Here is a 16,789-nt window from a genome sequence, read left to right as displayed (position 1 = left end):
TTTAACCAACTTGGTTTTTAAGGCTAGTATTCATTTCCCCTTCTAAAACAGATGGCTACCTTTAAATGGCAGTGAAGACATTCAATACTTTGCCACCAGCAGGCATGCAGCCAGAGATGAGAAGCAGGTGGTGTTGGCTACATGCCTGGATCATTAAACTCAGCAGACAGCAGGAATATTGCATGCATATTAACTGGCAAATAGAGGGCATATCCAACCTACTGTTCCCCTAACTCCAGACCATTTCCTTCATTCTTTTTTGAAGTGTGGGAACCATATCAAAAACAACCTAACATGCTTACTGACATCAATGCTGCAATCTACATAATTAAAATGCAAACGTTAGAAGTCTAAAATAAAGACAAAAATGCAGGAAATACTCAGGTAATCAGCTTTAAGTCACTAAGGATGAAGACAAAAGAAAGAAACAGAAATATACCTGACCTGCTAGGTATCTCTACTCTCCAGGTGTTTTTTTGCAGTGCATGTATATCACTCCATGAGACTTTGTAGCGGTTAGCACAATGCTATTTCAGTTCTGGGCATCGGAGTTTGGAGTTCAACTCCGCTGCCTGTAAGTAGCTTGCATGTCCTTCCTGTGAGTTTCCTCCAGGTGCTCCAGTTCCCTTCGATAGTCCAAAGACATACCAGTTAGCAGATTAATTGGTCATTGTAAATTGCCCTGTAAATAGGCTAATATTAAATAGGTGGGTTGCTGGGTGAGGCGGCTTGTTGGGCCGGAAGGGACTGCTCCACATTGCATCTCTAAACAAATAAAAATCAATTTGTCTTTCTTAAACTATGACAACATTAAATTTAGCCCTTATGATACAGTATATGAAGATTTACATACATTTCTCCTTAGCTTCATGGTTCCAAGTTCTGCACAACAGCCTTCATTTTAAACTGCAGAACTAAAACAGCCTACATTCTCCAAAATCAACTGAAAATAAATGTGCACCTCATAGATTCCAAAAACCTGAAACTAAATATGCTAGGGAGTAAACACTGAACATAATTACTTTTAGAATATTTTGAAATCAGAACAATGGAATGCCACAAATAACTGAAGGGTGTTTGCTGAAATCACACTTGTAGCAATCATTACATCAAGTAATCACAAATGACTTCCAATGCAAACTGTGTAAGCACAAGTACTTAACTCAAAGTACTTAGACCACATCAATGGCACTTTCTGTTGGTGTTTTATCCAACGGTTTTGGAATTTTCTACACAAGAGGACCGTAGAGTCCCAGTCACCACGTATATTCAGGATGGAGAATGATAGATTATTTGAATATTAGTAGAATAAAATTGTGGACATAGCACAGCAAATGAAACTGAGGAAAAGATCCATTATAATTTTATTATGCACAAGAGGTGAAATGACCGCATCTTTCATTTCTATATAAACCACAAAATGCACTGTAACATTTTTGGAAAAAGCTGCAGAAAGTTGTGAACTCAGCCAGTTCCATCATGGGCACTTCCACAAGAGCTTCTACAAGCAAGTTCCCACCCACATAACACATGGGCATACCTTGGAAATAATACCTGCTTAATATCTGATCAGCCAAACATGTGGCAGCAACTCAACACATAAACGCATGCAGGCATGGTCAAGAGGTTCAGACCAAACATCAAAATGGGAAAGAAGTCTGATTTAAGTGTCTTTGACTGTGAAATGATTGCTGGAGCCAGATGGGTGGTTCGAGTATCTCAGAAACTGATCTCTTGGGATTTTCACACACAATGGTCTCTAGAGCAGCCTTTCTCAAAATTTTTTGCCCTGGAGGAACCCTTGAAGTAATTTTCAGGTCTCAGGGAACCCCTGCATAAAAAATATTATAATCTACAACTCACCGTACATTAGCGTGATCAGTAAGTTGTAGACATAATAATCCAATTGTCAATGCTCTTTTGAGGAGAAAATGAATTTTTAGCCAACCTTTCTTGAAAAAAAAAGGTAGTTAAACTTAGCTTACCTTTCTTGAAATTAATCTTTCTTTCCCTTTCATAAATTTTTAGAACTCATAAGGAATTCATAATAAATTTCTGTTAAGTAACTGGCTTAAACCAAAATGGGATTTAACTTTCCTAAAAGTGAGCTTGGTAGATTTAATTTAAATAAAGGTTGTAAATTGATTTTAATTAATGCCATTTACAACATGAAAATTTATTGACAATGTTGAATAGTAAAGTTACTAAAATATCATAAGCCAAAGCAATACAAGTGAAGTGCAGATTCAAATATTGCTGTGATGATCCAAGACACAATTTTACACAAAACTTTGAAAAAAAACATTTTCTTACGAAGTGACATGATCAGGCTCAAATATAGGCCTAGCATGTGAAACCTGTGCTTGTTTTTTGCTGCACAGATACTCAATCCTGGGCCAAACTTGAGATAAGCATACATGGATTTTACCTTCTACTGAAATGAGACAATTTCTATCCTTGCTCTTGATGCTGTTAAACAAGAAAAAGCTTGCTCACATGTGCAAGTTGAAAACTGCAGCAAAATATTCATTGCTTTCCTATGAATGGCAGGACACTCTTCTTTCTCAGAAATCCAGAACCTGTCCAGGGGCAGGTCAGCAAATCTCATCTTGAGTGCACTATCAAACTGCAGTTCACAAACATCTATGATGAAAAGTGTCTGCTAAGTCGGCTACTTTCTGCAGTCATTCTTCACCTTCAAAGCACTCAGCAAAATCTGGCCTATTTCTTGAAAGTACTCCTGCAATTCACCTTTCAGTTCAAACACTCTGTTGAGAACTCTTCCTCTGCTAAGTCATTGGATTTCTGTATGTAGCAGGAGATCGGTGTGCTCTTTGCTCAGGTTTTCACAGTTTTTTTTAAACATCCTCTAGTGAACTGGTCTTTTTTTAAATATCTTGTTCTCAATTTCTCACACTGCATCTTGTCCTAACATTTTACCCACTATAATTTTACATTCTGGCATTATTAGGTTCTCACCAACTGTGTGACTTTTCCTTTTCTAGGTAATAAGTTCTGCTGCCAAATAACTTGCTTCCTGTTTCCTTTTACTGACTGTGACTTTATTTCCAAAAGCTTTACTCGACTTGTTTTGAGGTTCCAATAGCCATTTAAAATATCAGCACTTTTACATAGCATACGGCTGAGATTTATAATTAAGTGTCAATTTTGCTGCACCTATTGCTGCATTTGTAAGTGGTTTGCCACAGACTAGGCACTATGGAATAGGACAACTTAGATCACCAATCCATGTGAAACCCAATGATAAGTAGGTTTCATTGTAAAGACAAACTTTTCTTGTTTCTGTTGTTACACTAGTGTAGTGAAATGCCTCAGAAGATTGTGAAGTCTATAAAACAAAGGGATTAATAAACTAGAAGAACAGCATAATAAATAACTAAACAAGAAAGCCGTCAAAAATACGAAAACTTCACAATACAATTCACTTCTAAACTACATAATCCCTCTTTTGCAATGTTTGCAACAAGAGCAAAGTGGGAGGGCAGCAGTTGAGTTGTGGCGCATAAAAATTTCCTTCTTTAGAATGAAAATTTCTCTCCAATTTCCTATTACACTGGTAGAGTTTGTTCGTTCCCATAAATCAGTCGGGGAAGTTGGGGGAGGTAATGGGGGAGGTAATTCGGGAGAGTCCATTCAATGCTCGGAAAACGCACTTCACGCTCATCAGCTTACTGTCCTCCCCTCCATTCAATACAGCACTCACCAATTATTAACGGCCTCCCCATCTCACATCAAAAACTGAGAATGGACTCAACCAAATAAACACAGTCCTACTGCGCACTGCCATTCTGGGCTGAGAGACCGCTAACGAGATTGCTAACAGGGCTGCTCAGTCACTACCTACCACTGCGAGCGCTAGCATCGCACAGAAATTCAAACAACGCAGCTTATTTTTTTCTCTTCCAATATTTTTATTATTAACTTCTACATAGAATACTGAGTACAAGTATATATGTCAAAGAAATATAAAATAATACCAATACATATTTGAATAAAATTCTAAAGGGATTGGATAGGCTAGATGCAGGAAGATTGCTCCCGATGTTGAGGAAGTCCAGAATGAGGGGTCACAGTTTGAGGATAAAGGGGAAGCCTTTTAGGACCGAGATGAGGAAAAACTTCTTCACACAGAGAGTGGTGAATCTGTGGAATTCTCCGCCACAGTAAACAGTTGAGGCCAGTTCATGGGCTATATTTAAGAGGGAGTTAGATATGGCCCTTGTGGCTAAAGGGATCGGGGGTATGGAGAGAAGGCAGGTACAGGGTTCTGAGTTGGATGATCAGCCATGATCGTACTGAATGGCGGTGCAGACTCGAAGGGCCAAATGGCCTACTCCTGCACCTAAACAACAGGAATTCTGCAGATGCTGGAAATTCAAGCAACACACATCAAAGTTGCTGGTGAACGCAGCAGGCCAGGCAGCATCTGTAGGAAGAGGTGCAGTCGACGTTTCAGGCCGAGACTAAGTTAGTCCTGACGAAGGGTCTCGGCCTGAAACGTCGACTGCACCTCTTCCTACAGATGCTGCCTGGCCTGCTGCGTTCACCAGCAACTTTGATGTGTGTTACTCCTGCACCTATTTTCTATGTTTCTATGAATCACACTTGCAACCTCATTACTCTATATTCATGTAAATTAAATTAAATCAGATCATAATATTGAAATATAATTTTATTATTATACAAAAAAATCTAAACCCACTACAAGATCGAAGCTGCTTGGTAAAGAAAGAAAGAAAGGAAAATAAAATCCTTATCATATAGTGAAATATATTATCAGCCAACATCTGTACTTTAACAGCAAATCAAAGATTTTGAAAATAGTTCAAAAATGGCCCCCACTATGTGTGAAGTCTTGGCTAGAGTCAGAAATTGAACAACGGATCTTTCCTAAATTTAAACATGACATAACATCACGTAACCTTTGAGCGTGAGTAGGCGGAACAACATCCTTCCATTTAAACAAGAGCATACTCCTAGCTATAAGAGAAATAAAAGCCAAAATGTGCAAATCAGAAGTCTCCAGAATAATATCTTTTTCTCCAACAATACCGAATAAAGTGGTCGAAGGGTTAGGCTTAAAGTTTACTTTGAAAAGTACAGAGCAAGTTTGAAATACTTCCTTCCAGTATTTCCCAAGACTCAGACATGTCCAAAACATATGAATTAGTGAAGCTTCTCCATTATTACATCTATCACAAAAGGGAGATATATCCGAATAAAATCGAAATAGCTTATCCTTTGTCATGTGGGCCCTATGGACCACTTTAAATTGTAAGAGGGAGTGACGGACACATAACAATGAAGTGTTAACCAATTTAAAAATTTCATTCCAAGTTTCCTCAGATATTGAAGCCTGTAAATCTTGTTCCCAAAGATTTTTAATTTTGTCTAAAGGAGCATTTCTCATTCCCAGCAACATAGCTTAAATATTAGATATTGAACCATTATGAAATGGTTTCATGTTAAAAATTACATCTAGTAAGTTCTTATCGGGACTTTTAGTAAATGTATATAATTGGGATCGCAGAAAGTCTCTAATTTGTAGATATCGAAAAAAGTGGGTTTTTGGTAAGCTATACGTAGCTGACAATTGCTCAAACGAAAAGAGACTTCCTCCAACAAACAAATCCTGGAAGCGTTTAATACCCAATCCATCCCATTCTTTTAAAACTAGATCAATCATAGAAGGTTTAAAAAAATAATTAGAAAAAGTGGGACTAGAAAGAGAAAATCTCAATAAACCAAAATATTTTCTAAATTGTACCCAGATCCTCAAAGTATGTTTAACTACCAAATTGTCAGTTAGTTTACTTACAGATAAAGGAAGTGAGGATCCAAGAAGAGAAATGATAGTTAAACATGCTTATTTTTTTAAATCACAATCTCTCACGGAACCCTCGGGTTCCACAGAACCCCAGCTAAGAGACCCTGCTCTCGAGTTTAAAGAGAATGGTGCGAAAAACAAAACAGTGAGTGGTAGCTCTGTGGACAAAAATGCCTTGCTAATGAAAGAGGTTGGAGGAGAATGGCCAGACTGGTTCAACCTTCTGTACCCAATAAAGTGGCCACTGAGTGAAGACACCTTTATCACAAGGACCACTGCAGTTCAAAAAAAAGCTCACAACCACTGCCTTTCCTCAGGCAAACAGCAAGATCCAATCACTGGATCGTCTTGAATATTATAAAGGAGATTTAAATGCACACTGAAATGAAGAGAACACCAGTCCCAAGAGGTGTGCAATCCATGGGCTCCCACATTTTCACAACTTAAGAAAATTAGATCCAAACTACACAAAGACCGTCCCAAGGTTTCTCTCCAAATAACATCTTTTTTTAAAAAGTACAATGAAACAGCTGAAAACTAACGAGAAGTTCATCATCTGTGTAAATCAGGCAGAGATAGCTAGGAAGTGATAACTCAAGAACTACATATTCCTGCGGTCTGGATGGCTATATTATAGCACTATAGCCCAAGGCAATTAATAGAAAACCTTGAAGCCAGCCAAACAAGTAGTTAAAAATCAAAAACTGCACATGCTACAAATTAAAAATAAGAAACAGAAAATGCTGGAAGTGCTCTGCAGGTCAAGCTGCATTTGTGAGAAGAGAAACTGATACAATATTTTAGGTTAAAGACCATTCATCAGAATTGAGGAGACAAAAGAAGAATCTTAAACTGCAGGGTGGGTAGCGTAAACATCGGAATGAATAAGGTTGTCTGGTCAATGAGTGAATAGCGGCAGTTAAAGATTGAAAACACGGAATTGTGAAGTTCAATCTATTTATTATAAATTACAATGATTGCACATTGCACATTTAGACGGAGATGTAACGTAAAGATTTTTACTCCTCACATATGTAAGAAATAAAGTCAATTCAATTCAAAATTCAAAGCAGGAAGACGTTGGCTAAAGTGGTTGTAAAAATACAAAAAAAAAATATCACATTTTTGACCAAGAACCAAAATGTATACAAGTTTAGAGAAAGAATTGCAGAGTTTAGGGACTGGCAACTGATAGGGACAGCCACCACATATGGAGCAGTTAAATCTGCTACGATCAGCTGGAGAGTGCATAGATTTGAAGAACTTGGAAGAGGAAAAGGTGGTCAGCATGAATGTAGGAGGCTAAATGGCCAATTAGAGGATGAGAGCACAGATGTGAATTTTAAAATAAAGATATTGCTTAACCATCAGCCAATGTACAGTAGTTCAGTTCATAAGGGGATAATACAGCAATAAATTTTAACCCAAGTTAGAAAACAAAGAACAATCCTCTGGGTGTTACTTGACCAGCTGAGGTCAAGCAATGTAAACAGTAATCTATATTTTTATCTAAAATTCCCAGAAACCGCAATTTTTAAAAAAAATTTCAAATTATTATTGAGAAAGGCCAGTTAGCAGTTGCTATGAAGGGACTGGGCAACAATGTTGAACTCACCAACTAATAGCTGAAGGATATCTCTGCCTATCCAGTAAACATTTGGAGAATTATTATTATTATGATTATGAGGACATGCAGTCCCCTTCTATTGTCATTTAGTAATGCATGCATTAAGAAATGATAAAAATGTTTTTCCAGAATGATATCACGAAAACACATGACAAACTCACTTAAAAACTAACAAAAACCACATAAACATATAGTTACAACAATGCAAAACAATACTGTAATTTGATAAGAACAGACCATGGCACAGTAAAAGTCTCTCGAAAGTCCCATCATCTCACGCAGACAGTAAACCTCCAGCGCTGCCAACTTGCTGATGCAGCACCCCAGAAGCATCCAACCACAGTCCAACTCAGAGTCCGTCTGAAAAACTCCAAGCCTTCGGCCACCTATTTGACACAGAACACTGAGCACCATCTCTGCCGAGCGTTTCAACCCTGGCAACAGGCGATACGCAAAGCCAAGGATTTGGGGCCTTCGTCTCCGGAGATTCTCGATCGCACAGTAGCAGCAGCAGCGAAGCAGGCATTTCAGAAGTTTCTCCAGATGTTCCTCTGCGCTTCACGGCTGTCCCCATCAAATCCGGATTGTGCACGGCACCCCTAGTTACACATATTGATATCCACTCGGAGCAGTCGCGCCGCCATCTTCTCCTCCCTCCAGCCTTTAGTACCCAATTGAGGTACTAAATGAGATAATGGTGAGAGATCAGCAATGTGCTCTTGGTGAGCAAGGGGAGACATGTTGTTTAGATTAATGTGGCAAGAGACAGCATGTAAATGACAAATAGGAAAGGCCAAGGGCAAGTCTTTTGGAACCAGGGAGGCATTAAAAAAATAAAAGCAAGATTAAGCCATTCATTCCCTTGTGCCTGCTCTTCTAGTCAGACCAGGGCTGTTCTCCACTACCACTTCTCTGTGCTAATCCCATATCCCTCCATTCCAATAAATTTAGTGAAAATTCAAGCCTCAAAACTAAACCATCGCAGTCCTCCTGTGCAAAGACTTTCAAAGATTCACCTTCTTCTGGGAGGAAACATTACTTTTTAGTTTCTGCTAATAGTTAACTCCTTACTTTAAACTGAGCTCCCTAATTCCATAGAACCCCAACAGAGGAAACAATAGCTCAGGACCTACCCTCTGAAATCCTGGAAGAATTTTCATTTCTTCGAGGTGACTTCTCATTTGTCTAAATGCAGCGGGATACAGGTCTAACCTGCTTAAACTCTCATGCTACAAATCCAGCATCTCAGAATTTAAGACAGGTGACTACAGAAGTTGGAATATGGAGAAAAGAAAAACAAGTTGCTGGAGGAACTCAAGAGGCCTGGCAACATCTGTGGAGAAACAGTGTCTTGAGTTGTGACACCGACCATCCTCCTGTCTCCACATATACTGCCTACAGCTGAGTTCCTCCAGCTGCTTATGTTTTATTGCAGAATTCAATCTGGCTGTACAATCTCAAGTGGCTGGTCAGCTATTTCAAAGGTTATAGGTAGGTCAAGGACAACAGACTTTAAAAAAAATTTAAAACTTTAAAAATCTGATAAAGGATCTCGGCCCGAAATGTTAACTTTTTTATTTCCCTTCGTAGATGCTGCCTGACTTGCTGAGTTCCTCCATCATTTTGAGTATGATACTTTAAAAAAAATGTATACTTATTTGATCACCCACATGTGCCTTCAGTGGCACGTGGCCAAGTGGTTAGAGTGTTGGACTAGTGATCTGAAGGTCGTGGGTTCGAGGCTCGGCCAAGGCTGCGTGTGTGTCCTTGAGCAAGGCACTTAACCATACAATGCTCCAGTCTACCCAGCTGAGAACGGGTACCAGCAAAAAAGCTGGGGGTTAACCTCGCGATAGACTGGCGTCCTATCCGGGGGGTGGGAGGAGTCTCATACTCTCAGTTGTTTCACGCCATGGAAACCGGCATAAGCACCGGCCTGATGGGCCACAAGGCTCATGACAGACTTTAACCTAAAATGTATCTTTGGTGTTATAATTTATATTAACAAAACTGAAGTCTCTGAAACAAAAAAGTCATTTTATTTACTCTAGAAAATTAAAGGTCTCTGAACTGAGAATCCAAAAATCATTCTTGTGTCGACACAAATGTATGTTAATTTTCATTTGCCTTTTTCACAAGATCCCTGACACTGATTTGTATTTGTTTTCTTAAACTGCTAGCTCAGTACCAGACATACCCAACAGACAAAAGTTCAACACCCTTCACCTAATTTTTCAGATAAACGCACAAAGATTTTCTAGCAGCTGCAAAAATGAGACTTTGCAAAATGTATATATGCTAATGAGTAGATTATTCAAACAGAAAGCTTATCACTTATGTTCAACATCTGAAAGTTAAACCTCCCCAGCCCCAACTCAAATGAATCATTTCAGTTCATTCAAGTTGCTATACTTGTCAATAATTCCCCTTACTCCATCGCCTGAAGATGCAAACTTTTGAAAAGACAGAACTCAAAGTGTTAACTGCCCTCTGATTCTTCACCTTTAAAACATGAGGACTCAGCAGGCAATAACAACATACACATCACATCTAAGCAGGATCACACTAATACACAAGCCCCCACCTCAAAATAACTGACAGCAAAGTAAAGCTTTGCCATACAGTATTTATAGTGCACCAGTTGTCTTTTAAAACTTCTAAAGATACAGTTAAGTAAATGCTGTAAACATAATTCATTCCAGAAATGAACATAACAATTTATTAGTCATTGCAATGCTTGAATGATCCATGTAAAGTTATTTGCAAATGTACATGAAAATTGGATCCAAGAAAAACAAAGGAAAACCCTTTGTTTTTAAGATCAGTAAATTCTGGGAGGATGTCTAGAACTAGGGGGTAACAGTCACATAGAGTCATAAAAAAGTACTAGCACAAAAACAGGCTCTTCAGTCCATCTAGTCCATGCTGAACTATTTAAACTGCCTTCTACCATTGACCTGCATCAGGACCATAGCCCTCCATACCCCTACTATCCATGGACCTATCCAAACTTCTCTTCAATGAAGAAATTGAATCCACATGCACCACTTACGCTGGCAGCTCATTCTACACTTCCGCAACCCTCTGACTGAAGAAATTTCCCCTTATACTCCCCTTTAACTTTTCACCTTTCACTCTTAATCCATGACCTTTGGTGGGACTACAGTCCCACCAAACCACAGTGGAAAAAGCCTGCTTGCCTTTACACTATCTATATTCCTATTAACTTTGTATACCTCTATCAAATCTCCCCTCAGTCTTCTGCATTCCAAGGAATAAAGTCCTAACCTATTCAAGCTTTCCTCATAACTCAGGTCCTCCAGGCCCAGCAACAACCTTGTAAATGTTCTCTGTACTCTTTCAACCTCATTTACATCTTTCCTGTGGGTAGGTGACCAAAGCTACACACAATACTCTAAATTATGCCTCATCAACATCTTATACAACTTCAACACATCTCCAGTACTCAATACTTTGATTTACAAAGGCCAATATGCCAAAAGTTTTCTTTACAACTCTATCTACCTGCAACACAACTTTCAATGTATTATGGACCTGTATTCCTAGTTCCTTTCTTCTACAGCACTCCTCAGTGCCCTAGTTTGTTCACTGTGTAAAACCTACCCTGGCTGGTCCTACTGAAGTGCAACACCTTGCACTTGTCTTTATTAAATTCCATCTGCCACTTTTTAGCCCATTTTGTCCAGCTGATCTAAATCCCTCTGCAAGCCATGATAGTCTTCCTCGCTGTCCACCACACCCCCAATTTCGTTGTCATCTGCAAATCTGCTGATCCAGTAAATGAGAGCAGGCTACTAAGACTGAAATGAAGATGACTTTCTTAAGAGTGGTGATTTTTTTTTTTTTGAAATTTTCATCCTCAGTGTGGTGAAAACTCATGTTTTTTTTATTTTCTTCCACAGAGTGTGGAGAAAATTAATTGCAATTCAACAGCATTGATTGATAGATTTCTTTTCGGAATAAAGCAATTGGGGTCAGGGCAGGAAATGCTTCTAATCTTGAATATCAAGTTTCGATTTTGTTGAATGTTGGAGCAGGCTCAAGAAGCCACATAACCCTGTCCCATTTCTTATGGTCTTACCCAAAGTAACCAATTATCTAACAACTTGTTGTGTAAATATGAGCGTAGATGAACAAACTTCATGGAGCTACATTTTTCTTCTCAATAACTGTGATTGTTTTTGAAAGATTTTAAACATGGGTGTCTTACAACTTGAGGCACATTTATCAACTAAACATGTAATTAACAAGTTGTGCAAGAATCACTCTGATCACAAATACCCTCTAGGTGAACAGGCAAAATTCACAGCAGTAAAATCCAACTTGTTGGATCACCTGTTTGTGAAGTCAAAACGTTTCATCTATTATATTATGCACAATCCAAATTGATCAGCCTAGAACCAGGCTACAGCCATTACCACTAACCCATCTAATACATGTACTAGAGTCATCTTCCTCATATTTACTGCAACCACTGTCTCTCCACCACCTTTATTTTCCCCTCCTTTTCCATGCATCACAGTTTTGGTCACTCTTTCCCATTGGCACTCCATCTACTGCAACCCATCCCCACACATCTTCCTCCCAAGGTCACTGCCTCCTGGCACATGATTCCCAGATTCTCTCACAGCCCCCACATCTCACCTCATTTCCCTTCACCAGTGCACCACCTGTCCCTCTACCCCAGCCACCCACACCTGCTCTACGTTCCCTCTCCTCCCCCTCACCATACCCCTCCCTCTCCTCTCCCCCTCCCCCTCCCTCTCCTCTCCCCTCTTAATCCTCAGTTTACCCCTCCCTCTCCCCTCTTAACCCTCACTCTACCCCTCCCTCCCCAACCCCCCTCCCACCTCCTCCCCCTCACTCTACCCCTCCCTCCCCTCACTATACCCTCCCACTCCCTATACCCCTCCCTCTCCCCTCCCCCTCACTATACCCCTCCCACTCCCTATACCCCTCCCTCTCCCCTCCCCCTCCCCCTCACTCTACCCCTCCCTCCCCTCACTCTACCCCTCCCACTCCCTATACCCCTCCCTCTCCCCTCCCCCTCCCCCTCCCCCTCACTATACCCCTCCCTCTCCTCTCACTATACCCCTCACCCATCCTTGCCCACCTGAAACGGGTGAGTACTCTGCTACGCCCAAGTGCCGAAATTTGACGTCTTTTTTACCTCAGCTCCACATTCCGACAGAGCGGGCAGGGACCCAGACACTCACCTCACCTCATCGAGCCCCAACCCTGTCGTCCCCGCCAAACTTCCCTCTAAACTTTCAGTTCCAGTGCGGCCTCCGCCGCCGGACGTGACGCCATCGAACCAGGCACGCGCCGAAGGAAGTTTTTTTTAAACTGGGACGGCACCCGCATGGGATCAGAAAGAGCCGGATGTTTAACTGCTTGACCTTATCTCCAAACTCTATCCCACCCTCTTAGACCTCTGGGTGTGATTGATTGCATTGATAGCACTTGGCATAGCACATTACAGTCTTTGAGGCATAATTGCTGTTGTGGTGTGGAGGAAGAACTGCACACAGCAACATCTTTAGATAAACAGAAACTGAAGCTAGGGTAGCTCAGGAGGGAGAGAGAGAAAGTAATACAAGAGGTTCTGTGCAGATGTTGAAAATCTTGAAGAACACACACAAAAAACTGGAGAAACTAGGCAGCATCTATAGTGTTGAATAAATAGTCGCCGTTTCGGGCCGAGGCCCTTTCTGAGCAGAGCTCTTTCATCTGAACCAACTTTCCCTCAAGTTGAGTTTATTGTCATATACATAAGTAGGTATGGTAAGATACAATAAGAACAATGAAAAACTTGCTTGCAGCAGCAACATTACATAGAAATGCAGAATACAAATTATATATCACTTCTACATTAGTGAAAAGAGAAAAGGAAATTATAAAACTAGACCTTAGTGCAAATTAAGGCACATAGTTGAGCCCGTGGCAGTGCAAGTAATAGTCCTGATCAGTTCTGATCTGAAAGATTAATTCTATTTGTTTATCAATACAGTCTGACTTGTTGAGTAGTTTCTGGTTTATTGCACATCTCCAGAATCTGCAATTCTTTTACTTTTGACCATTTCTCTTTGGGAGGGCCTTTTGGTTCGAAGGTGATTTGATTCCTCTCAGGTGGATTCGGAGTTGGCTGGCAATATGCAACTCACAGGCACTGCCACCGATAGAACAAGAGAAACTTCAGTTGTTTCTGTGATTCTATGTATTCCTGGCAAAGAAACAAAAGATGCTTATCGCAGTCCCGTAATCTCCTCTGGATCCAGTGGACATGCGCTAGGGTTCTCCCGGAGTGGGTGTGGATGTATTTTAAAGACGGCTTTGAAATCATTCCTACACTCGTCCAAAATGCCTGCATTGGGCTTGTAACCCCACAATGCCTTTCCTATCGAAGTAGGTATCTAAACATCTTTTAAACATTGTAGTTTTTAATGCCAATACCTCCATTAGCAGCTTGTTCCAGATCTTCTGGAAGAAAAACTTACCCCTCAGGCCATGAGTCATCAATTTTCTCTTGGCGTCCACCAATCACAGCATTTCTATTGTGCTTTCCAAGCCTACATCTTCTTTGCATTTTAACATGTTTGATTTCTAACCTCCTTCTGATGGAAGGTACATGACCAAATAAAAACCATTATTCTAGTTTTTCCCTCCACAGATGCTGCCTGATCTGGTGAATTATTCCAGCAATTTCTGTTTTTTTTTTTGTTGCTCGCTTCAATTGTTTGCATGATTAGTGTTTTTCCCCATCGGGTGTTGGTCTTTTATTTTTATTTTTTGCTGTCTAATTGGGTTCTTTCGGGTTTCTTGCTTTGTAGCTACCTGTAAGCAAATAAATCTCAAGGTTGCATAATTTATACATTCTTTGATAATAAATGTACTATAAATCTTTGAATCTCTTCAAACACAAACACAAAGCTCCATTAAGTTCAAGGAGGATAAACGCAAACAAGAATTCTACAGATGCTGAAAAGTTGCTGGTGAACGCAGCAGGCCAGGCAGCATCTGTAGGAAGAGGTGCAGTCGACGTTTCAGGCCGAGACCCTTCGTCAGGACTAACTGAAGGAAGAGTGAGTAAGGGATTTGAAAGTTGGAGGGGGAGGGGGAGGGGGAGATCCAAAATGATAGGAGAAGACAGGAGGGGGAGGGATGGAGCCAAGAGCTGGACAGGTGATCGGCAAAAGGGGATACGAGAGGATCATGGGACAGGAGGTCCGGGAAGAAAGATGGGGGGGGGACCCAGAGGATGGGCAAGAGGTATATTCAGAGGGACAGAGGGAGATCCACTCTCCTTTTTCTCCCTCTGTCCCTCTGAATATACACTCTCCTTTTTCTCCCTCTGTCCCTCTGAATATACACTCTCCTTTTTCTCCCTCTGTCCCTCTGAATATACCTCTTGCCCATCCTCTGGGTCCCCCCCCCCGTCTTTCTTCCGGGACCTCCTGTCCCATGATCCTCTCGTATCCCCTTTTGCCGATCACCTGTCCAGCTCTTGGCTCCATCCCTCCCCCTCCTGTCTTCTCCTATCATTTTGGATCTCCCCCTCCCCCTCCAACTTTCAAATCCCTTACTCGCTCTTCCTTCAGTTAGTCCTGACGAAGGGCCTCGGCCTGAAACGTCGACTGCACCTCTTCCTAGAGATGCTGCCTGGCCTGCTGCGTTCACCAGCAACTTTGATGTGTGTCAAGGAGGATAAAACTAGTTTGAGATACATGAAGGTCCAATGAAAACATAGATGGTATTTATTTAATTAGAGAAAATACGTGGAACGGGCTCTTCCAGTCCAAGAAGCCAGCGACCCACTTTTTTAACCCTAGGGCAATTTACAATGACTAATTAACCTACTAACTGATACATCTTTGGAACGTGGAAAGAGGGTAGGCCTCAAAATCCCCGGCCTTGCCTGCTTTTGGCGACCGAGAAAGAGGTCGAATCGCTTGGACAGAGATGGCACTCAGTACTCGGTGTCGGAGAGCTGATCAGAGCTCAAAGTTTTTGGATGACTCAGAGTCGGATTGTGGTCGGCATGGCAGGGAGAGTTTTTCTTCCCTCTCCCGTCTGCATGAGATGTGGGACATTTGAGAAACTTCGAACTTTTACTGGGCTCATGGACTTTCTTCATCAAGTTATGGTATTGTGCACTGTTGTAACTATATGTATAATTATGTGGTTTTGTCAGTTTTTTACAGTCTTGGTTTGTTCTGTGTTTTCTGATTTCACACCAGAGGAAATAATGTATCATTTTTTAATGCATGCATCACTAATGACAATAAAGGGGACTACATGTCTTCATAATCTAAACCCACACGTTCAAGGGAAGGAACATATAAACTCTTTGCAGATGGCGTCAGAATTAAGCTCTGAACTCCAACACCTCAAGCTAAAATAATGTTGTGCTAACCGCTACACTATGCAAGTGGCTCCACGTTAATTTTATTAGTACATCCACTGAGTGGTTGTCCTTACTCAAACAAGACTGGACTTCCACAGCATCAAAAATTACAAATATTCTGAACAAGCACGTTTTATCTGCTGATTTTACTCTGGTACAGAGCTAATATTTAAAAGTATATTATTTTAGACATACAGGTATTGTCTACATTTATTCCTAATCTGCAGTTGCTTTATAAATCCATATACAGTAGTTTCATGACCCTTTTCCAAGGACTAATAAAAGTCAATCACAACTGTTAAACCATGTAATTAGATTAGATTCAACTTTATTGTCATTGTGACAAGTACAGGTACAAAGCCAATGAAATGCATTTAGCATCTGACCAGAAATGTAAAGAATAGAGTTATTTACAAAATAACTGCGAATAAAAAAAGTGCTACAGCACACAAACATAAAAGTACTGGGACAGTACAATACAGATGCAATACCACCTAGCGCTGTGATGAGAGGTTCAGCAGTGTCACTGCCTCAGGGAAGAAGCTCTTCCTGTGCCTGCTGGTGCGGGAGCGGAGACTCCTGTAGCGCCTACCGGATGGGAGGAGAGTAAAAAGTCCATGGTTAGGGTGAGATGCATCCCTGATAATGCTTTTCGCCCTGCCCAGGCAGCATTTATTGTAGGTGTTCTCAATGGTGGGCAATTGGGTGCCGATAATCCGCTGGGCAGTTTTCACCACACGCTGGAGTGCTTTGCGGTCCGATACGGGACAATTGCCATACCACGCTGAGATGCATTCGGTAATGATAGTGGGGCTCCTCCTAGCGGCTCTCTTTCAATTAAAACTTTTCAATTCCATGGTTATGCTTATCAATATCAAAATTATTTTCT

At 40.8% G+C, this 16,789-nt stretch overlaps 1 protein-coding gene across 5 annotated transcripts in view; it reads right to left on the bottom strand.

Moving 5' to 3' along the window:
• Window positions 1-12,799, bottom strand: part of setx (senataxin) — a 98,943-nt gene extending 86,144 nt beyond the window's left edge. Inside the window, exons 1-2 of one of the 5 annotated variants that reach the window (XM_072240101.1) lie at window positions 12,713-12,799; window positions 445-626 (exon numbers count right to left, since the gene is read on the bottom strand). Coding sequence is in view for 2 of the 5 variants with exons in the window: in XM_072240103.1 (XP_072096204.1) it covers window positions 12,718-12,722 (5 nt within the window). In the remaining 3 variants the exon portion in view is untranslated. The remainder of the gene's footprint in view (window positions 1-444; window positions 627-12,712) is intronic. The other 4 variants (XM_072240102.1, XM_072240100.1, XM_072240103.1 and 1 more) reach the window with 4 other exon arrangements.
• Between the last annotated feature and the right edge of the window lie 3,990 nt (window positions 12,800-16,789).

This window comes from Mobula birostris, chromosome 22, assembly GCF_030028105.1.
Source record: "Mobula birostris isolate sMobBir1 chromosome 22, sMobBir1.hap1, whole genome shotgun sequence".
Classification (NCBI taxonomy): Eukaryota; Metazoa; Chordata; class Chondrichthyes; order Myliobatiformes; family Myliobatidae; genus Mobula; species Mobula birostris.
This window is presented reverse-complemented; position numbering and strand designations above follow the sequence as displayed.